Here is a 24,054-nt window from a genome sequence, read left to right as displayed (position 1 = left end):
GCTCCGCGTGAAACTGTAGAGGTTAGACTTAAAAAGGCAAAGTGAAGACAGAGGCTCTTGACACGACTTCCTTATGAGTACTAGACTTCAAACATTGCGGGGTATCAAAGCGCCTCCGATTTGCTCCTCCTCGATTGAGTTAGTCGTTGAGAAAAGTATATCTACCTCTTTCGATCTCATGATCCTTCAGCTCAATCATCAATCGACCACCAAAGCCGAAGTCAAAATGTCTCAACTCTGGGCTAATATAGTCGCTACCTATGATCCATTTACGATCGAGTTCGTAGGCAGCGGCCTCATCCAGATCCTCTTCTGGTGGATTCCTTCAGCTCTTTTTCTTCTCCTTGATCATGTTGCCCCAAGCTTTGCGTCGAAACACAAGATACAGCCTCCACCAAAACAGCCCAAAGGCTCCGAGATTTTGGACTCTGTCGTGATATCCTTGAGGAATCAGCTCATAGTCATTGGACTGCAACTATCGCTAGCGTTTGTGGCGACGCAGCGAAATATGCCATCAACATTCCAGATCACAGCATCTCTGCCATCTGCGAAGAGCTTCGTGAGCGACTTCGCCATCTGCTTAGTTGCTCGAGAAATTCTCTTCTACTATTCCCATCGACTGTTTCACATACCATACCTCTACCGTCGCATCCATAAAATCCATCACAAGTTCACCGCACCAGTCGCCTTCGCCTCACAATATGCCCATCCCATCGAGCATATTGTAGCCAACACAATTCCCATTGTCCTCCCGCCCATATTGCTCAGAACTCACATCTTGACCATGTGGGCGTTTGTGGCTTGGCAGCTCATCGAGACGGCAACCGTTCATAGTGGCTTCGACTTCTTTGGGGGCGCAGCCTATCGTCATGATCGTCATCATGAGCGTTTCGATGTTCACTTTGGAGGAATGCCTTGGTTGGATTGGCTTCATAACACCGACGAAAGAAAGAGATTAGAGAAGAAGAATAAGTGATGCTTTATAACAGAACTATTCCGCCGAGATCTACATCTTGGTAGCGAAGGATCAAGCTGTGTATTTTACCCATTTCAGATATTTCTTGAGATAGCTTTTATTGAGTATCACTAAATGCTTGGTGGGGGTTGATACCAGTTTCCAATTGCCGGCAGAACAGATTAGCGAGACACCAATACTCATCTGCATGCAAAAAGAACCCAATCTTGTTCCCTACAGAAGAGAGATAATTCTCGGCGGTTGAGAAGAAGTTACAGTTGGACCAAATTCGAAACCAATTCCTCAACCCTTGTGTGATTGATAAAGATCTGGATCCTTGATCTGGTCCATTCTGGTGGCGATAGATAAGATTATGGAAGGCTAAAATGAATTAATAAGAACCTGCTGTTTTGTCTTCCCATACAACTTACCACTAGCGATAGCAAACAGATTTTAATGGACTCATTTGCTCAAAGATTCCCCACTGGGTAGCACCGCAATCCTCAGTCATAGTCATGCTTAAAGATTGGGATAACGTGACCTGGCTGCATGCCACTGCCCTGTTTTCTGCAGCTTGAGTGGACATAAACCATGCTTCGGCATCTGAGGCACCGAAGTGTTCATCTGTAGCTGCGAGACCAAATTCTAACTCGTTAATTACCATCCGGGGACTCATGTTGTAGAACATGACGAATGCAGAATCGAGAAGGAATGTATACAGAAGAGTGCGGATCAACTCCTCTCGTAATGCAAATTCTCTCCAATGATCATAGAGGCTGCACGGAGTAAAGGGTTCTTCCTCACTTGTTCCAGGCATCGCGAAGGGATAAAGGCTGCGGGCAACGTAGACGATGTCTGGAAATCGGGTCCTTCGTGCTCTGAGCCTCGTTTTTGTGTTACCCTCCCAATTCATCAGCAGAACGATGGCATAAGCAGCTTGTGCTATATCAAGTCGCTGGAGAACTTGGTAAGCCTGGTTATCATCGTCTGTTTGAGGAACTATGTCTTCGTTGAAGTCTGGGCCCTGGAAGATCCAGTTCTCGACTGTCTCCAACCAGACCATGGCTTGATCACGCTGCTTCCTTTCGGGACTCAAGGTGGTACCGATCAATGAAAGAGCCGCTATCAACGTAGGGGGCTTGAGAGTTGAGTTAAAAGTTGGTCTATGGAAGACGGGCCAGTTTGGAGGCCAGATTTGAAAGAACGTCGTCAAGAATAACTCCACATTTCTTGGGGAAAAGAATCGTGCACAAGACAGTTGTTGGGACGCAGACAAGCTCATATCAGCCGCTTGAGATGTTGTTTCCTGGATACCTCTGATAATCTCTTCACATTTGCTTGCCAAGAAGTGTCGTCCTGTCAGCCTTTGCTGGGTCAGTGTCCATTGGCTCCAGGTGATGCGAATAGGGTACTAGAAATGGAAACAGGTTCAAAGGAAGGCCGGCTACCATCTTGTAGGAGACCAGAAGGAATCAATCCCTGGATCATATTATTGTCGCAGTTAAACGAATTTACCAAACCATGAGAGGAAGTAAGTCTGGCGAGAAAGCAGAGGCTCATGCGAGGAAGACTCGGCTTTGGTGTCACCAGCGACAACGATGGGGGATGACACGAGGCAGACCACTCTGGTTGCGGTAGATAAAAGTCAGGTTGCGGCATAAACTTAGTGCCTAAATTGGATTCAGAGACTGGGGAAGGTCGTAGAAGTTGGTGAGGATAGAATGAGGTGACTAGCGTCGAGTGACTTGAGTCTGGAGTCCAGTCATGCTGTGATAAAAATGTTGGATTCTGAACCTTGAGGTCCTGTGATGATAAATCCGCGTGTTAGTACAGGATCGGGTCTTTTCTGAGCTCCGGCGGGCTAGTAAAACAATTCTTCTTCGGTGGCGTTTGACCGTAATTGCAATCTTGGTTCTGGTCGGCGCAGGCTTTGCAAGGTTGCGATCCGCTGCATTTCCTTTTCAGCTTTGCACATCTTTCACAAGCGTTCTGCCGTCTCCCTCGCTTCTTCTGGTCCAGTATTGGAGGCGGCAACCCTGCTCGGAGACGTCTGTCACATGTTCTCAAATGTCGAAGCAGTGTGTCTCTGATGACTATTACTCAGCTATTGAAAACCGAAAAAAGAATAATTAAGTCCAGAATGACCGACGGTTGAAACCACGCATGCAGTATTGGCATTGATAAGGCCTTTCATCTGTGTCTGGATCCTTGTTGCCTCAGTATACATACCCTTCAAGGAGGTGGTAATAAACTCACGCGATAGGTAATGTCGATTAAGGTGGTCTTGATGCAACAGTTAGTAAGCTTTGCATCCAGCCAAGGGTCTAGGTCTCAAATGGCTCACCGGACTTTGTAAACTCAGCAAAGCAAATAGGACAGCAATGTTGCGGCTGCTCATCCGTCATGGCATTAACCGAGGCCATGAAATCGGGCAGCGAAGTTAGGCGGCAGTCCGAATTGGAGCAAGCGAGGCATGCAACCTAGCGAATGCAATGCCAGGAGAGTCATAGTGTCACGAGATCCTCAATCAATAGCAGAGAGATGAGCCTGAATCGAAAGGATGACCTATTCCGTCTTTCTTACAAGAAAAAATCATGCTCCGTAGATGACGAACACGTGGAGTCGGGAATCTGCCACCCCCGCAAGTGAGATCGGCATCCCGCCTCATCCCCACGATCTAGTCTACATCCAGATGGTAAAACCCCGCAAAAGCATAGCCATTCGGTTTCTAGAGAGAGGCACTTCGGCATTTGTTCGCGGCATCCGGGATTTGCACTCAACATATCTCACAGTTATTATTTGTATACCTTCCACTTGAAACTATATCTGACCTAAGTCAGTGACAAATTCCCTCAACCACATTCAGTCGCGACATAACCAAATTTTCTCTGACCTAATAGCACCGAACTCATGGGAGACGTAGCAGCTGACGAGCCCTGCCATCGGGTAGCTACCGTGGTTGTAAGCCGAATCGCAAGCCGAATGATCTTTGTTTTCCCAGTCGCTGACATGTTATAAAGCGCTCAGATAATGGTTTTCAGTTCAAGATCAACTCTCTTCCCATCCCGAAGCTTCAGCCTTGGGAAGTGCTCGTCAAACTATCTGCAACTGGTGTCTGCGGCACTGATATGGCCCTTGCAGGTGGCTACCTCGGTCCATGCCGTGAGGTTCTTGGCCATGAGGGCGTGGGACGCGTGGTTCAAGTTGGCTCTGGTGTAGATCCCGGTTCTGTCAAGATTGGGGATAGAGTTGGCATTGCTTGGGTCAGAGACGTCTGCGGTCGATGCAATTGTTGTCGTGAGCCTGGCGGCGAAGTCCGTTGTCTAGAGCAGCAGAATTCTGGACGAAAATGGGATGGAACATTCGCCGAACACTGCATTGTACCAAGTCGTTATGTGCTCACAATTCCGGAGTCGGATGAGCTCCCAGATGAACTGGTTGCACCGACATTGTGTGGCGGCGTTACTGCATATAAAGCCCTCAAGGCTTGTGGAGCGACACCGGGAGAATGGGTTGCTATAGTCGGAGCTGGCGGTGGTGTTGGGGGTTTGGGGATTCAGTATGCGAAGGCCATGGGATTCCGTGTTGCTGCTGTTGATATCGGGCCCGCAAAAGATTCCTGTATCAAGATGGGAGCTGATGCATACTTTGACGGAGCATCGCCTGCTACACCAGCGGGATTGAGGAAGCTTACCCCCAACGAAGCTGGAGCCAAGGCCGTTATTGTTACCGCAGGATCTGGTCGGGCTTATCAAAACGCTCTTGATCTAGTTGCAGTGTTTGGTACTCTGGTCTGCGTTGGTATTCCTCCACCAGATCAAGCGATGAGTCTGCATCCTCTGACTCTCATTGACCGTGGCATTAACCTTTTGGGAACGTTGGTGGGAACACGGACTGAAACACTGGAAGCTCTCGAGTTCGTAAGGAGAGGCGTGGTGAAGCCCATTGTGGAGTCATTGAACTTCGATGAACTGGACAATCTGGTTAATCGGTTCTCCAAGGTATGTCACCCATGTCGATGTCATAATTCTCAGTTGGCTAACCTTACTAGACATCGGGAAAACTGGTCATTCAATTCAAATCATAGTGCTCTATCTTGGCTCTTTTGCAGCTTTGCAGTTACTATACAAGTGTTTCAGAGAATATTATAGATAATGCAATATGATAGTTGCAAGTCAAGCCAACTCGGGTTAAAGCAAGGTTAAATAAGCAATAGGACATATCTAATATCAGTTGCCAAATTGTAATTCTCTATATATAGTAAGTAGCTGCTTAATGACCTACATATAAAGCAAAAGTAACCACACAAATACAAAATACTGCATAGCCAATCCATAAGACCATTTCAGCCTGTGGTGAGATACCTGCCCCAGTACCTAATTTGCCCTTAAGAGATAACGACCAATCTTGAAAAGCCCAATTACTAACAGCGTGGTATCCTGTCAAAAGTTTCTCCCAGCCCAATGAATAGTAAATAAGTGCAAGTAGAGTAATAGTATAACCTAATAACTGAACTGGCGTAAGTATTGTGTGCCAAATAATAACAGAACAGCCAATCAAGAGAAGGCTCTTAAAGATCCCTGATAGAGACATCACGAGGCTTGATGTTTTGCCAATCTGTATAAGATTAGCTCTGATACTCATATCCTCCTTTGTAATCAGACTTACCAAGACCATACTCGTAAAGCTCAGAGTAAAAGCAACAGCAGCATTCAGCAACAACACCAAGAATCCAACTCGATGTAAGTCAGCCATGTTAAAATGGGGCAGCTCAATTATGGCCGCTGACAAAAGGTTCAATACAGCAACAACGGGCGCAGAGTAGTAAAGACCCGTCATAGCATCCATTTTCAGTCCTTGGCGGCTAAGCAGGACCTCAATCAAGACCACTCTCACAGCCTCGAATCCAAGTCCACCAAGTTGAAAGAAGAATCCTATAAAGGAAAATTCTAACGTGCCAGCGCTGGCGATTGCAACACCAAAGACGATTATGAGGATGTTTATAATTTGGGTCCGTGTTGGGTTGGCGAGGCCAAACATCCATTGGACAAGGAGCACAGTGAACGGGGAGGCCGCCTTGAGCATCTGAATAAGAGCAACCGAGAGGTGGAGGTAGACCAAGTTGGAACAAACTAAGGAGCCCGATGAAACAATGCCGATTGGTAGAATTGTTGTAAGGAAGAAGGTCCATGTTTTAGGGAGATCATGGCGGCTATCGAGCTTCGTTGTCATGCGAGCCATAATCTGTGTGACAATCGAGGCGAAAATAAGATGTATTGACACCAATAAAATAGCTTTCGGGGTCTCATTAGCATACTTGTCCAGAGCGATTTAATTGCAGGCCGAAAGACATACGATATTCTACGGGGTTTGTTAGCTCGCAATGCCTCAAGTCGTCAATAGATCTGCTGACTTACTAAAGCCAGCCGTATCGATTAACCATTTATTAAATAAGATTGTCGAATTTGACGAAATGACCCATGCTCTAAAAAGGTTAATTAGTAGCTAACCTCAAACTTGTGACTTTCAAAGACATACCCCATATACAGGCCTATTGCTTGGGAAGCCATTTTGGGCAGATATTAGATGAGATTAGACTTAGAAGATAAGAGAAAAGAAAACAGAAAAGGAAGATGCGGAAAAAAAGTTATAAAATGAAGGATAGCAGCAGTGGCTTTGCAAATAAAAAAAAATAAAAAAGTCTTAGCTTTAGTCTTCCATATTTAACTCCCTTGCTCTTACTTATGCACTGTGGCGTAATTTTAAGAATTGTATAAGATTAAAAAAGCAATAAGGTAATAAATACATATAAGATTCAATATTAGATAGACACCTATGTAGGAGAAGTTGGGGTTGCATGGTGAAAATAACATGGTTTTAACATGTTAGGAGGCACGGTAGGGTAGGCTAAAAAACGGAAATGAAGAAAGAAAAAAAAAGGTAAGCTTAATGTTGAAATTCCAAGATAAACCTACCAGATACAAGGGATGAAAATATGTAGATATACTACTATTAGCGAGGAATTACTATGCAATAGTCCATACTTGAGATCTCCCTCGCGTTTGCAGACGCCCTCTAACATTCCATCTAAGAATGCAGGGAAATAAATAACGAGGGCAGAGTGCAACGCCCTCGGGTCCGCGAAATAATCCGGACACTTCGTGGTAGTAGGCGCACTTAAATCTTCCTTGCATTTGCATACGCAGCCCTGACATTCCATCTCGATGATCTAAAACCCAGCGAAACAAGTTAATCGGCCAGAATGCAAGGGATTGAAAGATCCAATGTAACCATGCGTTAATATATAATAAAACCTCCCTTCGCATTTGCAAAGCGCACTCTAGCATTCCGGATGGAAATGCAATGAAGCAAATTGATAGGCCAGAACGAGAGACACTGTAGTGGGGAGGTGGGGAAAAGTTGCATTGCAACCCACCGAGTAATGGTCAATAACAGCGCAAGGGATGATAGATCAAACAATAGCCCTGTTTCGCTTACTGTTCTCTATATCGCGCCAGTAATCATTACATCTTCATGTTAACCATCGACCAAACCGCCCTTGACTAATACCAGAGAGAGATTTAAATATGTAATAATATCGCCAAACTATTGAGGCTTCCATCTGTTGCGGGCGAGTAGATTATGATTTCTGTATGTAGCTGACAAACAACAAGGGAGGGTGAGACACTTAGACAATGGAGTAATCTTTGGGTGGAGAACATTACGCCTCAGAAACAGTTAAGCTTTGTTATTATTAGATTCTAGACTTCTACATTTTATTTGTCTCCCGTGGCAAGGAAAAGTTTCTTTCACTATTCTTTCTTCTTTTTTCTTTCGCTGTCTTATTTACTATTAATATATCTTTCAACGTCCTGGTTTTTTTTTTAATTCTTTTTTTATATTATACTATATTATGCCATCCTCCACCGCGTAGCATCTGGCAGACTTGGGCCTGGCTATCCGCTCTTTTTCATCACCTGAAAGATGTCGAACTCAAACCGAAAGTCCAATGAGATGACGCCGATGCCCTTCGACGATTCCTCAGAACCATCATCCATTAGCCATTACATGACAAATTGTCTACCTAAGAAATGGAGGCTACTCATTATATCCGTTGCCAGCTTTGTCGTGTGCATGGTATTCGCTTCCATGTATGGATTTGACTACTCCACATTCAGTGGCAACGACGACATCAAGAGCGATTGGTCAGGACTTCGTGAGTATTCGAGCTTTCACGAAGCCAAAAAGACGTGTGGTCCTCGGGATGAGGTTGCCAATATGACCATTTGGAACACAGCCGTCGACAAGACGGGACATCTCATGGATGACATGTTTACGTATGTTATAATGCAATCATGGAATGAAGCGGACTTGCCTTAGCTGACCAAAAACTAAGGATCGCGCTTCAAACTTATAAACGACCCGGCCAGTTAAACAAAACCCTCGAGCATCTCACCGCATATAAGACGTCCTCCCTCTATGAAATCGTCGTTGCTTGGAACGATAACACGACACAACCCCCAAATGACTTCGTGGGCAAGAACCATGTTCCCGTCCGTTTCCGGGTCTCCGAAGAAAACAGCCTCAACCAAAAGTTCCTACCCGACCCTAAATACATGACCCAGGGTGTCCTGCTTTCTGACGATGACTGGAATTTTAATCACACTGATATTGACTGGGTATTCCAACAGTGGAGGCGATCGGGTATGAATCGTCTCACCGGCCCTTTTGCGCGCTGCTGGTACAATAACGAGCATGATGAAGCCATGTACAGCCTCTGTAGCGGCAAACCCGACAAGTACCATATGGCTCTCACAGGTCTAGCCTTTACGCACCTATCGTTTCTGGAGTATTACTGGTCCAACGACCCACTTATGGAGAAATTGCGGAATTACGTCGACTCGAAGTTTAACTGCGAAGATATTGCCCTTAACTACGTCGCAAGTATGTTAACATGCGAAGGACCGCTTCAGGTCTTGGGCCTGGAAAGGCTTGATCACCAAACTGCCAAGCATGGTATCAGTACTAGGCCAGGACATATTCAGATGAGAAACCGCTGTCTGAGAGATTACAACGAAATGTTCACCTACAATCCACTCCACGACGTCGATACGTTTATAAGAAGAGGGGTGGTTTCTGTTGTTTAGATAGCGCGATTTACGATTATTATAAGACTTTTTTAGTCTCCAACTGTTGTATAGGCGTTACTCCAATGAGTTTGAATTATCGCATTTTGATTACATATAATGCTTGTAAGGCTTAGTGTTGTAGCGACAATGTCTGTACATAGTCTATTTAAAACAGATTTTAAGTAGGAAGATCTGTGTTCAGTGGCAATGCCTTTCCTAAAGCGATATCTGTTCTTGAAGTGTTAGTCCTGTTGGGATTGGTGCATGGGCTGACGATTTCTGTATTGTATATATGTAGTGACAGCCACCGTACTTACTGCTTCACTGTCAATCCCAAGAAACTAAACTTTGCGCCACATGAAAATTTGAAGGACGGGTAAAGCAAATTCCGATTGGGTGACATGCATGACTGCATCCCTCGCTAATCCACAACATTCCTGTTGGGGGTCTGCAAGGGGCTTCAGTGGCAGACATGTTGAGTCTCCCTTGGGTATGTGTGTAAGGGGCTGGTTATGTGGAAATTGATAATCAGGGAGGCTTGGCATTTTATTATGTAAGTAATATGTCGCAATTCCTTTTCTTTACTCCCTTTAATATTGTGAAATGCTAACCCTCCTCTTACGTGCCCCCGTTTCTGTAATTCCCAATAGGCCCAGTTCCAACATATAAATGCTGTTAACCATTTCTCGTGTAGATGCTCGTTATCCGACGAGACTTGGCCGTCAGAGCAGCAGCGAAATCGTCATGGGCAAAGGGATCACTATTATTGTAAAGAGTGCAGGGAAGATTTCCAAAATTCTAATAAATTAGAATGTACCTCTACTCGCATATTTATCAGCGCTAGCATATTTAGTACCCTTTCTATAAACGCGATTTATCAAGCGCTAATGGGCTCATGTACCACTTGGAAAGAGGTTCATGCCCCAAGGCTGCAGGGTTGAATCGCGATACACTGTATAAGTTTGTGCGGAGCAAGGATCCTGGTGGGCCATCACCAATAATCTCATCGGTTGGCACGGATCGTCGCATTATGAAGCCAATCACCTCGCAAATTATCAGCATTTCCAGGTCTGGGAGTGCTATCTCTGCCATCGACTGTTTGGGAGCCTTAATGGTTTGAACCAGCATTTGAACTCTCCTGTCTGTTAGTACTACCCACCATCCTTCCCTCAATTAATAAAGCATATTCAACCTAAGGATAAGATCTTGACAGATCAGGGGAAGTCCTATCACTGTCCAAAACGAGATTGCAGGAAGGAGTTCACGACCTTGACTCCTATTATCAATCATCTTGACGGCGAGGCTTGCGGCTGTACACGGTTTGGGAACGCGCAACAGGGTACCCGGAGTATGATTAGCGGCAATAGACGAATCGGGTTTTAGATAATCTTATGGTTGAGTGTGTGGATAGGTGTTCTATTGCTTGCGCTATTCTCTTTCTTGCATTGGAGATTTGGACTAACTACCGAGATTTAACTAGTAATGTTTCTTTAACACAGTAGTTTTCTTATGTGTTCTTATGTTTTCTTATGTTTTCTTCCTTCTTATTATATCCCTCTTCGCTATGGCCTAGAGCCTGAACGTCATATTGGATACTACCTTTTATGGTATAATGTAGCATTAGATGCTGTTAAAGTAGTTAACTGATGTATTGTTTTCTTCTTACTATTTAACTTATGTTTCCTAACCCCTACCTTTCCTTTCTAACCAACTCTTATACACGAGATAAAAGCCTATAGAGAACATTCCGAGAATTACTGAAGCACTTCTTAAATAACTCCGAATAGTTAGCCAAGTGCCTTGGTGTTGATGGAGGAAGCCTTCTGAATTAGCTTCTATGCAGTGAATACAATTCTATAGCATTTCTCGATATATCCCGGGATAAACTCGTAAAGGAAAGTTCTATAAATTATACTTTTCATCGACTAGAACTGTTACTGCTAGATATCTACTAAGTTTAATAACATTAATTATATATCCTTTAAGGATAAAATGAAGGATATCGCCTATGGATTCTTAAGAGACCTGGTTGAACTTTATTTGCAGAGGAATAGATATAAGCCTAAAATGTTATATAGATAAGAGCTATATATGAGTTTCATTGCGAAAATATAAACCACTCTTGTAGCTTTTTATTAGATGTATATATTAAACCTGTTAGAAACTACGTATTAATCTTGATGTAATTATTACTATCTTATAAGGCCTGCGCAAGTAGCCTTAAATAGATATATATATTCACTATATAGAGCTTAGTAGGGTTTATGAGATATAAGAAAATTCAATATAATATAATGCTATACCTTTAACAGAGGGAAGAGAAGGTGCATGCCCTTGTCTTATGTCTTGGCAAGTAGAAGTAGTTTTATATTAAGATACTATTCTAAGACTCCAACTTCCACTCTCCCAAGTATCATAGTCTTCCTTTTTCTCGGGGTCTCCCGTCATCTTGAGTGCCTTTGCCCGCCAGTGATATCTTCCCGCCGGTAAATGAAAGTAATTTGCATCAGTTCCATCATAGTACCATGTCCAACCCGACAGATAAGGATCCTCAGATGAACCACGTGTCATCACAAACATCTCCTTGCCAGAATTAGTATCTACAATACTAAGGGCGAAGTCTCTACTCTGAACAACAAGATCAACCTTAACGCCAGGGTGAAAACTGTCTTGAAATGTAACTGGCGAATTCATAGTCGTGTTTAAAGTGCAGTTGAAGATGCGTTCTTCAGTCAGTGATATCGTCGCGTCATTTGAGATGTTATATTCGGACAGGATGCTAGTGTCTCGGTTGATAGCCGGTAACACAAGAAAGGGAGCTCCTAGTCCGGTGTATGGCAGCGTGAGTTTGTTAGCCGCCCCTTCAGCCTCGATGGCAACATAACCACTGAAATGCGAGACGCGAGTGGCGGCATCAGAGAGATCGGGCTCTTTGATGACAGACACTGAAACCGTGGCTGAAGACCCGGGCTTGATCTCAAGAGATGTGGGATGGATGTGGATATCGGCATAGACTGGGGTAAGCTTCTGCTTTTGTTAGGTTGTAGCCACTTTCTCCTAGTACGTAGCCTGATCCAGCCCCGATATGGCTTAATCGGTATTTGGCAGACTTTTTACCGATGTTTTTAATGCTGAAAGTAAGGTTGGTAGCACGATAGGCAGTATCGTTGAAACTCAAGGAAGCGGTGCTCAGCAAGGTGGTGGCATGCACAGCGCTCCACGCGTCGACAAGGCCGCCACCTTGCTGGAAGGTTGGTGCCAAGAATTCTAGTGTATGCCCCTTTGCATCATTCCACTTGACTGGGCGTGCTGTTGTTGCAATCGCATTCCGGATATCGTCAGCTGAGTATTCAGGATGTTTCTGCTTGACAAGAGCGGCGACACCGGCTCCAAAAGGGGTAGACATGCTAGTACCTAGGATCATGGGATTAGTCCTGACTCCCGTGTTGAAAATAGAAACCACCAAACCTCTGTGGGAGTGTGCTAAGAATGTTACCTCCTGGGGCCAGGAACAAAGGCATTGACAGAGCCCGGCGGGTAGGGCCCCAGCCCGTTAACTTTGAGCTGAGCAGACCTGACAGGCTGTTGACTTTGTACGATACATTGGAAACTGCATTAGTAGAGATCTCGAGGGAGCCGTATTCTTTTCTTGCCGCCAGTAACATGGAGGCTGTGTCATAATCAACCGTAGCGACGCCTTTGGCGTTTTGGAAGTCAGAACTAGCGAAAAGCGGGCCATCAGAGGCGCTCGCGTTACTTTTGCCTGGGTAGTACAAAACATAGGAAATGTTGAATGCTTCAGTGAGGAAGTGTGCTCCACCCCATGCATCAAGCCAGCACTGATTATATTTAGAAAGGACAACGACATTTGATAGATCATCAGGTAGAGATGACCTATCAGGCATTGGTAGGCAGTTGTCTGAGGCAGGGACGTCGGGTGCCCAGACCGTCAATTTTGTGTTGTTTGGGAAGTTGAAAGGAGAGCTAGGAACGATCCTAAAAGAGCCTGCTGCACTATTATTGACAGTAGACCATGTGGCCTCCCATGTGTAGTATGGGGTCACGGAGTTGTCGACGGATCCAACAGCAGTGACATAGTCACCATCGGCTGGGCTGCTGCCGGTGAAGATCCCCGGTCCGCGATTACCGGCCGGGAAACAAACGAGTGTGCCATTCGTCGCGATACGATCTGCCACAGAGGTCCAGGGATCTGTAATCTAGTTAGCTTGCGCGGTCATCGATCCTCGATGTGACACATGTCTTACCCTCAGGACAGGCGCCAAGGCTTGCATATGAGCAAGTGATTATGTCAACGCCCCTACCCGCAGCATCAATTAACGAACCGAGTCGCGCATCTTGTGTGGCGGATGACGAGTCGCAGGGCTGGATACGGAACAGCTCATACGTCGCATCAGGTGCTACGCCGCTGACATTATACTCGACCTCGTCACCTTTGGCGCCTATAATCCCCAAAACTTGCGTACCGTGAAACCAGCACTCGTCTTGTACGTAATCGCCACCATGTGTCATATCATGGGTGTAGTCGACGTTTGTTAAGCTCAAGCCTGGCACAGTGACATCGAACCCCCCGTCAAGAACAGCCACTCGTATACCTGCACCAGTGATATTCTCGGCGCGTAGTCTTGCAACTCCAGTATCTATGTGAGTGGATAAAGTATCTAAGTCTGCTACTGATCTGTGATTAATAATATTGTTACGAGGTAAGCCTTTTACTTGGTTATTTCGTTCGTAGCGTCGACGGTGCAATTCGGTCTCCGAGATGCCTGTCCTCTTGGGGCTAAGAGAAGGCAGTTTCTCTGTATTGACTGGCCATATATTCCCTACGCCTTCAATGGATTTCATGGTAGAAAAGACTGATCCAGTAGAGACGATATCGGTATTGCAATCGATATTAAGGGATGCACCTCGGAAACTCCAATGGTTGAAAACATATCGTCGTGATACAGTGCAGTCCAGGCCAACACGGGAAAGAGAAACCGCCGCGGCGCGCGCTAAGCCCTCGGCATCCTTCTTCTGCATTAGCAATGGGACTCCAGAGTCTGCGTGCTCCATCATCACCTGGTACTTACCAACTGAGAAGTCCCATCGAACTCAAGAATGACAGCGGTAGGATAGGAAGCAGTCACCAACAATGGGATACACGCCGCAATGGCAATTTGTTTCAGAGAGGATAACATCATGCGCTGAATGTGGCTTTCTGCTGATCGAATGTTGGAATGATGGTCCACGGTGTAACTCTGTCCTGGTCTCTAGGCGGCTCCAGCCGATGTATATGTAGCAAGACGTGAAAGAGTAGCCGCAAGGTGGTATGATGCAAACCTGGTCATTATGAGAGAAACCTAGTAATTTTGTATCGAATGTAAAGGAATAAAATGAATTTATATATGGGGTCATCATGGATCAGAGCAGACATTCAGCAAGGGGAGCATATAAGATGGATGTAAAAGACCGCTATAGAGCTCAGCTCAGACAGGGCAAGCATCACGAACTCTGTTTGTGCATACGTGTACATATTTACTGGATCTTTTTAGCTTTTTGTAACATATGTAAAGTAAAACCCGTTAATCGGAGGTGTCGAAAAGTTGCTGCCGAAAACGCCGAGATATAAAGTTTAATTAGGCGTTGTGATGAGTAAATTTAACCCAGACTGCAAAACAAAAGTTTAATAATAGTGTGCCTTGAATAGTCTAGACCCTTTTTACTGGCAACAAAGTGCTCTGTCTTCTCTCTGCAAAACGGATAACATCGAAAGATAGTGTATGATAATTTCAACCCCTTACCGACTTGCTTAACCAGAAGCACATCTCATAGCTGTATGTATTTCGAACCACGTTGAATGGAAAAAAGCCTCTCTTAAGTATGCCTGCATCTGTAGCTCATTTGGCAAGTCGAAAAACCCGTTTACCATTTCTATATCATTTTCTCGATCTAGGCTTTGGAAAAACTGCTCCTCGAGCCGATGCTGGCTCCATTTGTGGCCCTGGATGATAACGTTGTCTGATGCTTGCCTGAGTATGTTTTAAATAATCTCAATACTGTGGTCTTAGATCTAAAGTAGTTAGCATCAACAGCAGTCAATAATGGAATTTCGGAGTCCAGATACATCGCGTTTACTAAGAGCAAGTATGGGTATCGAGGTAAGGACTTCCTTGCTAGTGGACAGGTTAAATGATATTAATTCTTCTGTATATTAAACTTAAGCTTTGCTTCTGAGTTATGAAAAACAATTTAGTACTTTTCCTTATCTTTACTTTTCCCTGTCTTCTAGTTAGTCAGGGCACTACTTGATAACGGAATGGTACTGACCCTCTTCTGATCTACCATTGTTAAAAGCCCACTTTTCTATATTATGATAATATCTCCAGTCTTAAGCAATCCACCTTTAGACCAAGTCTTTTACAATGCCTTTAAATTTCCATAGTAGCCCTTAAATATAATAAGACCTTAGATTTATACTTTGCCCTCCTGGACAACAAAATATATATATATATATATACATACATACCTTTACTCCTATATTTATAAGTAAAAGAGATACTTAGCTACTTAATCTTAATAGTATTAAAATCACGCTCCTGTCCTCTGAGGCTTTCCCCAAACATCATTCCATGAATATAAGCCTCACCTATAAACATAAACTCATTCACGCCAATTGGGCGAAGAATATATGGTGTTCGGCCGCCTGCCAGTAGGACCACACAATCTTTCGGCTTAGCTTCCTTTGATGATATCCCCAAGTAGCCTCCTTCTGTTCTCAGCAGACACCGCTCTGTAAGATAATTAAACATACCAAATCTGAACTCTTGCTCGGGTAGATCCAGAAACCTTCTGAACCCGTCCTCGCTCTTATCATTGAGACCTTGGTTGCTGGTTATCACATCCAAGGCTGATGGAAGCAAATTGGTTGAGTCTCCTCTCCGCAACCCTTCCAAGACCTGGCATAGCGACAAATGACGGTCACTAGAGCTCCTTCGCCGATGTTCGACCATGCATTCAAGCAAAATGACCTTGAAGAACGCCTTCGACGCTTCTGACTTTTCATAGTCTTGTTTCTCTTGCACGAGAGTTCGCCACAGTGCTTCGACGCGACTTTCTCCAGTGGGGTAAACAACGGAGATACGCGATACGATTCCCAACCATTTTTCTATTGCATTATCATCTATCAGACGTTCATAAAATGTCATCAATGGCGGTTCCTCTAACTCAACAACCGTGTCGACTACCAAACCATCAAGCTTGAGCATTTCCGGTTGGGATGGATAAAATGTAGCCTGACGATCCCGTGAAGCATTGTATTTCTTGTTGTAGATTCTCCAGGAAACTAATTGCAGATTGAACATCGGAACCCATGATGGGAGAGTCGTAGGGCGGTCATGTTTGGGCTTATTTAGCGAAATTGTAGAGGATTGAAATAGGAAAGAGGAAGGTGGCTGAACAAACGACAGTGATTCTAACGGTTCCAAATCATCCATTACCGTCTGGGTCCAATTCTGAACACTATCATCTCCTTCTGCTTGAATAAGGATTTTAGCCATATCAGTGAAAACCTCAGTAACTGACTTGGAATAGTCCGCCCACATGCCTTTCAAAGGCTGCGAAATGCCTAGCAATGCGAATATCCTATCCCGCGGATCGGATACAGCGAAGTTCCAGGTAAGGACAATCAGCGCAGGAAGGCTCAGCTTTTGTTGGTATAGCGAGTGTGAGGTAGGCTGCTCGAGTAACCACTCTCTTCTTGATTTTGCCTCTCTACAATCAGGTCTAGTTCGAATTCTGATATCAAAAAGGGAAAGGACTTCTGTGCCTGGTACAGCTCTTTCAAATTTAATGGCTGGCCCACCGTACCCCAGGAAACGACTGGCTCTGATGTCGCCGAACCGCCCAAACAGGAGAAAAAACAGTTTCACCCAGCTGAATTGAAACGGTCCGCACATCAGATCGATCTGTTTGGCAAGTGATACTTCTTGAATCACCCATGTCCGAGAAAACCACGTACGGGTGAGCAGGCTTTTGATGGCTAGCAACTCCCTAACAGACATGACGATACCATCAGGCTTCTCATCCAAGTCAAGACTTTCCCCTCTGTGATAGGCAGACCACCGTCTGAAGGACTTTGTGTAACTTTCTGGGGAAGCGAGTTCAGACGATAAGAAATCGCAAGCCGCCTGAGTCGTATCATCTTCCTCTCCTAGCCACGCCAAGACACAGTGTGCCGACCCGTAGATCTGCGACATCATTACAACTTGGCTATTACGCTCTGGAATGTCGTCCTGGTTGATACATATTGCATCGATCCAGAGAGGCTGTCCTGTCAGAGTCATAGGCTTTGTTGGATTAGATCCATCTTTGTCCTGGGTATCCCAAGTGCGCAGTATTTCGGCGGTTTCTTGCCATCGGCGCCGCTTCCGTTGCAAACAACAGGCTAGTGGGTCGCGTCTGGATCGATCCAAGAGTGGTTGCGTTTGCACCTTGGACAAGAAGAAGCCTGACGATTTCTGGATATCCATTCTCTGCAGCATAATGTAAAGCCGTCTCGCCGAAATTATCCTGACATTGGTAATTGGCACCTTGATTAAGGCATTCCGTGACCTGGTGTAAGTTCCCTTCCTCGGCAGCTTGTATGAGCTTCGTCTTGTTGTAAATACCAAATCGGTCATCAATGTTGTTTGGTGCTACAATGCGCTCTTGAATTCTATACAAGGCTTCGTAAAGATTCTTTCCAACGTAAAACAAGCGGCCATTGACAGCTATGACGTGCTTATGCTGGACAGAATATTCATCTGATGATCCGGTTAGGGCCTCCTTCGGGTTTCCCCAAGTGTAAGATAGCGCATGATAAAGAGGACATCTTTCAGGTTCTGATGGTTCAAGCAGGAATTCCATCAAGGGGACGCCGTTGATAGAACGTTGTTCCGGGTCTTGAAGTCGCTTTATTGGCCAGAGGAGGCGGATGCAGGTTGATGATGGAAGCGCATCGTACTCGAAAGTTTTGTATTCAAAAGGAATGTCCATTATGATATTCTTTGATCAGTAGGCACTAGTATAACTGGAATTTTATGCGAGATGGCTTTATTAGTACTGTGTAGTATTTATTTCATGCCTTGCAAAACGAGTCTGCCTTGCGGTAAGCCACTTCTGCAGCTTCTAAAAATTCAACTTGGCCATCCAGAACCAATAAGAGCTAAGATAGCCCCACTCACTTGTCTTAGCCAATGAAAGTGGCGGGTCCATGTATTTCTACACATCGTATTACGTGGGATGAGGATGCAGAGTGGCTGAGCCCGCAGCAAAGCACAAAATACGAAGCATGAGGTAAATAAGCCTTGGTTACAGGCTTGGTTAAGCTTGTTACGACCCCCGTGGTTACGTGTACCCCACCAGTTTTAACCACTTACATAGAACCTGGATATTATAAGTCTGTTATGGGAATATGTGAAGAATATAATAGATTTTACTAAAGAACGTATGCTGTAATATAACTATGCCCTTAGCGCGGCGGAAGCAAGAAGTCTAATTATAGTTATAGCAGCCCCTTCTATATCCTATCTTTCATATAGCAACTCTACAGATACAACCAAACAGGGGATAAAACTCTAAAATAGAACCTAATCCCTCCTCGTGTTGTAATATCTCTCTAATCTATTGCCAGAACTGATGGCCTGATTGATAGCTCAGTAGGTTTGCAGATTTTCGGTTATCTGCTAATTACTGAGGGCATTGTTGGCTGACCTTGTCAGGGTCGGCACAGTGGTAGAGAGCATTAGGGCAGCAGACCTGGCCGACAGGACAGAAGAAAGAGTCTCCGCACTTAGGACCAAAGGTGGGAATGGGTGGAGAAGCTGCAGCAGTGGCCGTAGGTTGCTCGCGGCGTTGAAGTTTTTCTTGGGCTGAGGGTGGAGCAGGGCATTCCTCAAAGCATCCAATTTCAGAAACTCCGTTGACAATGACCTCGCAGCATTTGGGCTTGTCTGAAGGGCAGACCTGGTCGCCACATTTGTTTGGGTACGTCTGTCGACGCTGGAGAGCTTGGATAGGTGGGCATTCAGCAAAGCATCCAATTTCAGCAACTCCGTTGACAATGACCTCGCAGCACTTGGCTTTATCAGCAGGGCAGACCTGGTCGCCACACTTATTGGGGTATGTCTGGGGAAGGGCGTTGACAGCGACGCTGAGAGCGATGGCGACAATGGCGTTGTTGAAGAGCATGATGAAAGAGTTATATATTACTTGCAGGGACGATAGTATGACTGGGAAGTAGAGATAAAGATATGTTAAATTGCTGTGTTTATATGATTGGGAGCTATTTAATCCATTTGGTACCGGGAATTGACTGATATTTATAGTCGAGAAAGGCAATATCGAAATTATAAAAGGCCCTTATGCCGACGAATATTGATGTTCTGCGATACGACAAATCGGTGTTAACCGTACATGCCCTGAGCTAAAGGACCGAATATGACAGCCTTGAGAACACACTAGATGCTGAATCATCTCAAGAAGATCCCAACTTTGCTATAAAAAGCTATAATAGTAATGGAATAGAAAGTTTCCCAAGACCACCACTACCGGCGGGAGCCGGTCGAATCACCGGTCTATTAGAAGTTGGTCGGTAGCCTCTTATGTCATATACTGGTTGAGGAGTGTGTATTGTGGCGTTATATTGGGGCTATTTGTTTGGGCTGTGCAATGAAGTCACCATTAGTGGCGTTATACCAGCCAATAATATGAGAGCATTTCATCTATTTCATGGGGAGTGGCATACGTGAGTTTAGCTCTCTTTTCGTCTAGCGAACATAGGAGCAGCAAACGCTTAGAATTCAACTTATGCACCGATGCTGAAGGCCATACCACACGCCTTAGCCCAAAGTTATCCTGTTCAACATCCATTTCTATACATAGGAGCTGAACACGGGTGAGAGAATATACTCGCGTTAAGTATGCGTTGTAGTTCGGGAATGTCTTTCACTTGGATATTCATAATTTTCACTGCACCGCTGTCGAACGCACGGGGCCTTTTACACACCACATCATCAAGGGCTAACCCGATTCAGCATGTTACGGTCGAATTGTGAGTAGCATAGACTGATCTGATATCATGAGTACGACTTGTATCTGTGTCATAGCAATAATATGCCAAATGATTGATGAGATCGGTGTTCTTGAAGGTATAGCGCTTACAGACATGATACTGATAAGCTAGGAAGTTTTAAATAATCGGGAATCAGTACTGTCAACAGTACAGTGTGGCAGGAAATGGCATTTACCGAATGGCGCTCACTCGGAATCGACATTATTTTATGATTGGCTCGGGTTTAAGAGATTGTCAGCTGCAACGTTTCCACGCGAAGTCTACCTGACCGCAACGTTTTCACAGACACTCTACCCCAGGGGTAGTAGGTTTTAGCATGGCACGGAAAGACCGAACTTGTGTTTATTTGTGGATGTCTACATTGGCTGGTGTTATCCATGACCTGCTGGTATTAATTGCTAGTAGCGGCGATCTCTCGGCCCCAATGGCAAGCTCTGTAAAATTCATATGGTAACATAAGGGTTAGGGTTTATATCTTTTAAGGCTAGCTTATAAGCTTAATAAAAAAAATAAGTATTTATTAATATTTAATATTTTAAGTATTATAAATTAATTTTTATTAAAGTTCTAGGTATTATTTAATTAAATATTAACGTGGTTAATAAGCGAGCCGGCCAGACTAGCGAGCCGACCACTTTTATTTCTACCTTAAACCCGGGATTTTAAAAGATTCTAAAGAATTCAATTTAAGCTCAAAATAGCTAAGACTTTAATAGTATCTTAATTACTATAAATATAAGCTAAATAAATTTTATTAGATTTTTAGAAAATTCTTATATAGCTATAAACTTTAAAGTCTATTTACACTATAAAATACACTATATTTTAAGGTTTTCTATATAAAATAAAATAGCTAAAAATCTTAAAGAAATATTATTTAATAAAGCTAATTATACTATTATATAAAGTATTTTTTTTATATTTTTAACTATTTTATTTAAGGTATAAGCTCCTATAGGGTAAGCTATTTTTAGCTATACAATGCAGTAGTCGGCTCGCTTAGATGGTCGACTCGCCTATTAACCACGTTAAACTAATTATAAATAATAATTAAATCTTTATCCTTAGCTTTTTAATAATTATATTTATAAAAGAAAAATATTTTAAGCTTTTTATATTACTTAATAAAGCCTATAGCCTGATACTTATTAATAAATAATATAATATAATTAATAAGTAACTAATTAGCTATTACTTTTATATTATATAATTATAATAGGAATACCTATAAATCTACGTCAAGAATAAATTAAATAGTAATTTATTCCTCTAGGTCGGATAATTTATATAATTTGATAATTTAATAATCTTATGCTTATATACTATAGTATTTAAAGAAGAGCATAGAATAGTTAATATTATAAAGCTTTGCAGCATGTCAGAGACTTAATTTTGGGTTATTTCAAGAAGCCTAAAACTAAGTAAAGTAAAGTATTATATTACTGCATAGTAATTATTTAGCCTGCTATTATTATTCAATTATCACTTCCCTGATATAATAAGCATTTGCAATGCGTAACAGGAAAACTCCTCCCTATTACTTTGCATCTTTTCCTTGGACTAGCTATAGCCTTATAGCTCCTTCCAATCAATTTGCATCAGTCCCTTAATGTATGAATAACATCATGCCTGGCCGCTGGTGGAGGTTCCAGGTTCCACTATTACACAATTCCATTTATAGAAGACATTCTCTGGGTCGTACCTGCGCTTAAGCTCGCGCAGTCGTTTGACATGGTCGCCGAAAGCATCTTCGGGTGTCAAAGACTCATGCTCCAGGTTAACATAAAACGGGGCGGGATCACCCGGGGCCCGTTTGCCGTGGTAGCCGCAAGTGGTGGTAATATAATTAAACAACTCGCGCTTAAAGGCACGAACTTTAGCATCATGAGATGCGTTATCGTACATGAGCGCCATCACGGCTATGTAGTGCTTGCCGCGGTTAGCGAATGCGGTTGCGTCATGCGGAGTGGCCTGAATGGCCGTCGTGGGGAAGAACTCGAAGGCCAGGACTGATTTTGTCATATCGCTGTGAGAGGTGGTGAAGTCCAGGAACCGTCGCCCGGCCTCTCCAATACTATTGGCATCGAGTGGCATCAATACGGTACAGCTGCCCATCAGCTTGCGTCCCGGTCCTTCGAACCTTGGGTTGAAGAGTGTATTCGCCGTTGGATAGGGCATCATCCCGGTTAAATTGGCAATAGGACCGAGCGCCAGCAAGGGTGCGAAGAATTTCTCTGCCTCTGCCGCAGGACCGTTGTAAAAGACGCCTGTCATGGCCGCCGGTGTTATGTATTCCGGTGGCGCACATCCGAAGGCGATCATGTAGTTGTGGTCAGTCGCGCAGCGGTTGTGAAACTCGTTTGCAAAAGCTACTAGCTCTGGCACCTTGTCCAACGTGAACAACAGGGCACCCCCCCAAACATCGCCTTGCGGGTGTGCCCGCGACGTGAATCGTGTAACAATGCCAAACTGGGCTCCTGCGCCTCGCACCGCCCAAAACAGATCAGGCTTCTCGGTCTCTGACACCTCGGCAATGGACCCGTCCGCTAGAACCATCTCGACTGAGACAAGATTATCAATAGCCAGACCGTGACGCGCAGTCAAGAAACCATGGCCACCTCCAAGAACCAGTCCGCCCACACCTGTTTGGTTGTAGATTCCGCCAACAGTGGCCAGCCCGTGGCCAGCTAGCGCCGAGTCGACGTCCCCAAATAAGCACCCACCCTCGTACGTTACTGTTCGACCGGCCGGGTCCACGCTGACATTCCGCATCCGCGTCAGGTCTATTACCATCCCGCCATCGGAGGATGAAGCCCCGCTGGTCGAATGCCCGCCGCCGCGAGCCGTCAATGGGACGTTGTGGGATGTCGCAAACCGAATCGCAGTGGACACCTCTTCGGGGCTCGTCGCCCTTATTACTACTGCCTGAAGATGCTTATCATCAGCACTCCTTCTGCGCCCCTTGACAACTGAGAAGCAACTTAAAAGGTATCACTGTTCAGGTCTGATGCGTACCGCCGGCTTCTCACAGCTGTCACTCCATCGCTTCAAACTTTCTTGGTAACCTGCATCGCCAGGCAAGAGCACATCACCAGCTGTGATGTCTTGTCGAAGCTGGTTAAAAATGCCGCTCATTTTGGTCAACGAAGTTTTCCGCTCTCACGTTTATCAACAAGACCATCAGGATTTTGCGGAGGCGTGAGACGCGGCATGGATGAACGGGAGAGAGAGACCTCATTTAAGGAGCTGAAATTGGCATCTGCGGCCGTAGCGCTACAGTATCAGATAGCTTTGACGCCGCAGACATGTGAAAATGTCAGCAAGATGGGGATCCCAATCGCATGTAATTAACTTCTGACTATTGGCCTCGGGCTTCCTAGGTGGCTGAGCTACGTCTATTAAGTCATCTCATCATCATCTGATAAGAAAGATTAAAGTTTCTGCTTTTCTTGGCTTGGCGCACGGACAGGTCTACCAGCATCCCATTCAGTGGCAACCGCCCAGTGTAGGCAATACACGATAGGTATTGGAGGAAGTCTCTTTGCATTTTTCGTAACGCTTAAATACGGAGGAATTGGGGGGGGTCCCATCTCTCAACGGCGATTGGCGCCCGCTCTTCACCTCAAAGTTTTGGCCATATGGTGATGTACTGTACTCCGAAGCGCCCGCTCTTCAAATGGTACTGTCATGTTTTCACTCGATCACCCGACCTCATACAGACTCTGCGCTTGAGCCACGGATGGTGTCGGATGTGTGCTACGTGGTACATAGTTTATCGGTGAGGCGTGCTCCGTGCCCATTGCTTTTGAGGCTTCGCGAACACTGGGGATCGTCAAGTTGACAGCAGCTTATTCTGCCCC

At 44.6% G+C, this 24,054-nt stretch overlaps 9 protein-coding genes across 10 annotated transcripts; 3 read left to right on the top strand and 6 right to left on the bottom strand.

Moving 5' to 3' along the window:
- The first annotated feature begins 208 nt into the window (after positions 1 to 208).
- FOXG_04703 (oxidoreductase) lies at positions 209 to 1,370 on the top strand. The gene has a single exon (XM_018382738.1). It carries the CDS (start codon positions 227 to 229, stop codon positions 974 to 976), a length of 750 nt encoding a protein of 249 aa, XP_018239517.1. The 5' UTR covers positions 209 to 226; the 3' UTR covers positions 977 to 1,370.
- Positions 1,371 to 1,388: 18 nt separating this feature from the next.
- On the bottom strand, positions 1,389 to 3,557 carry FOXG_18887 (uncharacterized protein; the record flags this gene model as incomplete). Its single annotated transcript, XM_018399029.1, has 3 exons — positions 3,300 to 3,557; positions 3,212 to 3,238; positions 1,389 to 3,155 (listed from the first exon to the last, which is right to left on the bottom strand). The coding sequence occupies exon 3, from the start codon at positions 2,235 to 2,237 to the stop codon at positions 1,389 to 1,391; it is 849 nt and encodes a 282-aa protein (XP_018239516.1). The 5' UTR covers positions 2,238 to 3,155; positions 3,212 to 3,238; positions 3,300 to 3,557.
- Positions 3,558 to 3,659: 102 nt separating this feature from the next.
- FOXG_04702 (uncharacterized protein) lies at positions 3,660 to 5,184 on the top strand. Of its 2 annotated transcripts, XM_018382737.1 has the most exons (4): positions 3,660 to 3,790; positions 3,856 to 3,916; positions 3,976 to 4,956; positions 5,007 to 5,184. In XM_018382737.1, exons 2-4 carry the CDS (start codon positions 3,866 to 3,868, stop codon positions 5,040 to 5,042), a joined length of 1,068 nt encoding a protein of 355 aa, XP_018239515.1. In that variant the 5' UTR covers positions 3,660 to 3,790; positions 3,856 to 3,865; the 3' UTR covers positions 5,043 to 5,184. The 2 variants fall into 2 exon arrangements, with proteins under 2 accessions (XP_018239515.1, XP_018239514.1); XM_018382736.1 differs by having other exon boundaries at positions 3,660 to 3,916.
- A 1-nt stretch (position 5,185) lies between these two features.
- On the bottom strand, positions 5,186 to 6,692 carry FOXG_18886 (uncharacterized protein). The gene is made up of 5 exons (XM_018399028.1): positions 6,494 to 6,692; positions 6,373 to 6,440; positions 6,311 to 6,316; positions 5,624 to 6,249; positions 5,186 to 5,572 (listed from the first exon to the last, which is right to left on the bottom strand). The coding sequence occupies exons 1-5, from the start codon at positions 6,523 to 6,525 to the stop codon at positions 5,228 to 5,230; spliced, it is 1,077 nt and encodes a 358-aa protein (XP_018239513.1). The 5' UTR covers positions 6,526 to 6,692; the 3' UTR covers positions 5,186 to 5,227.
- A 1,059-nt stretch (positions 6,693 to 7,751) lies between these two features.
- On the top strand, positions 7,752 to 9,292 carry FOXG_04701 (uncharacterized protein). The gene is made up of 2 exons (XM_018382735.1): positions 7,752 to 8,292; positions 8,352 to 9,292. The coding sequence occupies exons 1-2, from the start codon at positions 7,940 to 7,942 to the stop codon at positions 9,100 to 9,102; spliced, it is 1,104 nt and encodes a 367-aa protein (XP_018239512.1). The 5' UTR covers positions 7,752 to 7,939; the 3' UTR covers positions 9,103 to 9,292.
- Positions 9,293 to 11,454: 2,162 nt separating this feature from the next.
- Positions 11,455 to 14,124, bottom strand: FOXG_04700 (uncharacterized protein; the record flags this gene model as incomplete). The annotated part of the gene is made up of 4 exons (XM_018382734.1): positions 11,455 to 12,111; positions 12,149 to 12,498; positions 12,524 to 13,294; positions 13,350 to 14,124. 4 exons carry the CDS (start codon positions 14,122 to 14,124, stop codon positions 11,455 to 11,457), a joined length of 2,553 nt encoding a protein of 850 aa, XP_018239511.1.
- A 1,488-nt stretch (positions 14,125 to 15,612) lies between these two features.
- On the bottom strand, positions 15,613 to 18,191 carry FOXG_04699 (uncharacterized protein; the record flags this gene model as incomplete). Its single annotated transcript, XM_018382733.1, has 2 exons — positions 15,753 to 18,191; positions 15,613 to 15,618 (listed from the first exon to the last, which is right to left on the bottom strand). Exons 1-2 carry the CDS (start codon positions 17,760 to 17,762, stop codon positions 15,613 to 15,615), a joined length of 2,016 nt encoding a protein of 671 aa, XP_018239510.1. The 5' UTR covers positions 17,763 to 18,191.
- Positions 18,192 to 18,538: 347 nt separating this feature from the next.
- FOXG_04698 (uncharacterized protein) lies at positions 18,539 to 19,425 on the bottom strand. The gene has a single exon (XM_018382732.1). It carries the CDS (start codon positions 19,309 to 19,311, stop codon positions 18,811 to 18,813), a length of 501 nt encoding a protein of 166 aa, XP_018239509.1. The 5' UTR covers positions 19,312 to 19,425; the 3' UTR covers positions 18,539 to 18,810.
- A 2,296-nt stretch (positions 19,426 to 21,721) lies between these two features.
- Positions 21,722 to 23,488, bottom strand: FOXG_04697 (uncharacterized protein). The gene is made up of 2 exons (XM_018382731.1): positions 23,210 to 23,488; positions 21,722 to 23,119 (listed from the first exon to the last, which is right to left on the bottom strand). Exons 1-2 carry the CDS (start codon positions 23,327 to 23,329, stop codon positions 21,818 to 21,820), a joined length of 1,422 nt encoding a protein of 473 aa, XP_018239508.1. The 5' UTR covers positions 23,330 to 23,488; the 3' UTR covers positions 21,722 to 21,817.
- Positions 23,489 to 24,054: the final 566 nt, after the last annotated feature.

This window comes from Fusarium oxysporum, chromosome 7, assembly GCF_000149955.1.
Source record: "Fusarium oxysporum f. sp. lycopersici 4287 chromosome 7, whole genome shotgun sequence".
Classification (NCBI taxonomy): Eukaryota; Fungi; Ascomycota; class Sordariomycetes; order Hypocreales; family Nectriaceae; genus Fusarium; species Fusarium oxysporum.
The sequence above is the reverse complement of the archived record's forward strand: the minus strand, read 5'-3'. Positions and strand labels throughout refer to the sequence as shown.

Bases quoted from the DNA above. Each gene is read 5' to 3' on its own strand.
- FOXG_04703 (XM_018382738.1), top strand. From the start codon at position 227: ATGTCTCAACTCTGGGCTAATATAGTCGCTACCTATGATCCATTTACG.
- FOXG_04702 (XM_018382737.1), top strand. From the start codon at position 3,866: ATGGGAGACGTAGCAGCTGACGAGCCCTGCCATCGGGTAGCTACCGTG. The intron at 3,917-3,975 runs GTAAGCCGAATC...CATGTTATAAAG, and splicing joins ATCGGGTAGCTACCGTGGTT to CGCTCAGATAATGGTTTTCA. The intron at 4,957-5,006 runs GTATGTCACCCA...TAACCTTACTAG, and splicing joins TGGTTAATCGGTTCTCCAAG to ACATCGGGAAAACTGGTCAT.
- FOXG_18886 (XM_018399028.1), bottom strand. From the start codon at position 6,525: ATGGCTTCCCAAGCAATAGGCCTGTATATGGG. The intron at 6,441-6,493 runs GTATGTCTTTGA...TAACCTTTTTAG, and splicing joins GCAATAGGCCTGTATATGGG to AGCATGGGTCATTTCGTCAA. The intron at 5,573-5,623 runs GTAAGTCTGATT...AATCTTATACAG, and splicing joins GCTTTACGAGTATGGTCTTG to ATTGGCAAAACATCAAGCCT.
- FOXG_04701 (XM_018382735.1), top strand. From the start codon at position 7,940: ATGTCGAACTCAAACCGAAAGTCCAATGAGATGACGCCGATGCCCTTC. The intron at 8,293-8,351 runs GTATGTTATAAT...CCAAAAACTAAG, and splicing joins CTCATGGATGACATGTTTAC to GATCGCGCTTCAAACTTATA.
- FOXG_04698 (XM_018382732.1), bottom strand. From the start codon at position 19,311: ATGCTCTTCAACAACGCCATTGTCGCCATCGCTCTCAGCGTCGCTGTC.
- FOXG_04697 (XM_018382731.1), bottom strand. From the start codon at position 23,329: ATGAGCGGCATTTTTAACCAGCTTCGACAAGACATCACAGCTGGTGAT. The intron at 23,120-23,209 runs GTACGCATCAGA...AAGCATCTTCAG, and splicing joins ACAGCTGTGAGAAGCCGGCG to GCAGTAGTAATAAGGGCGAC.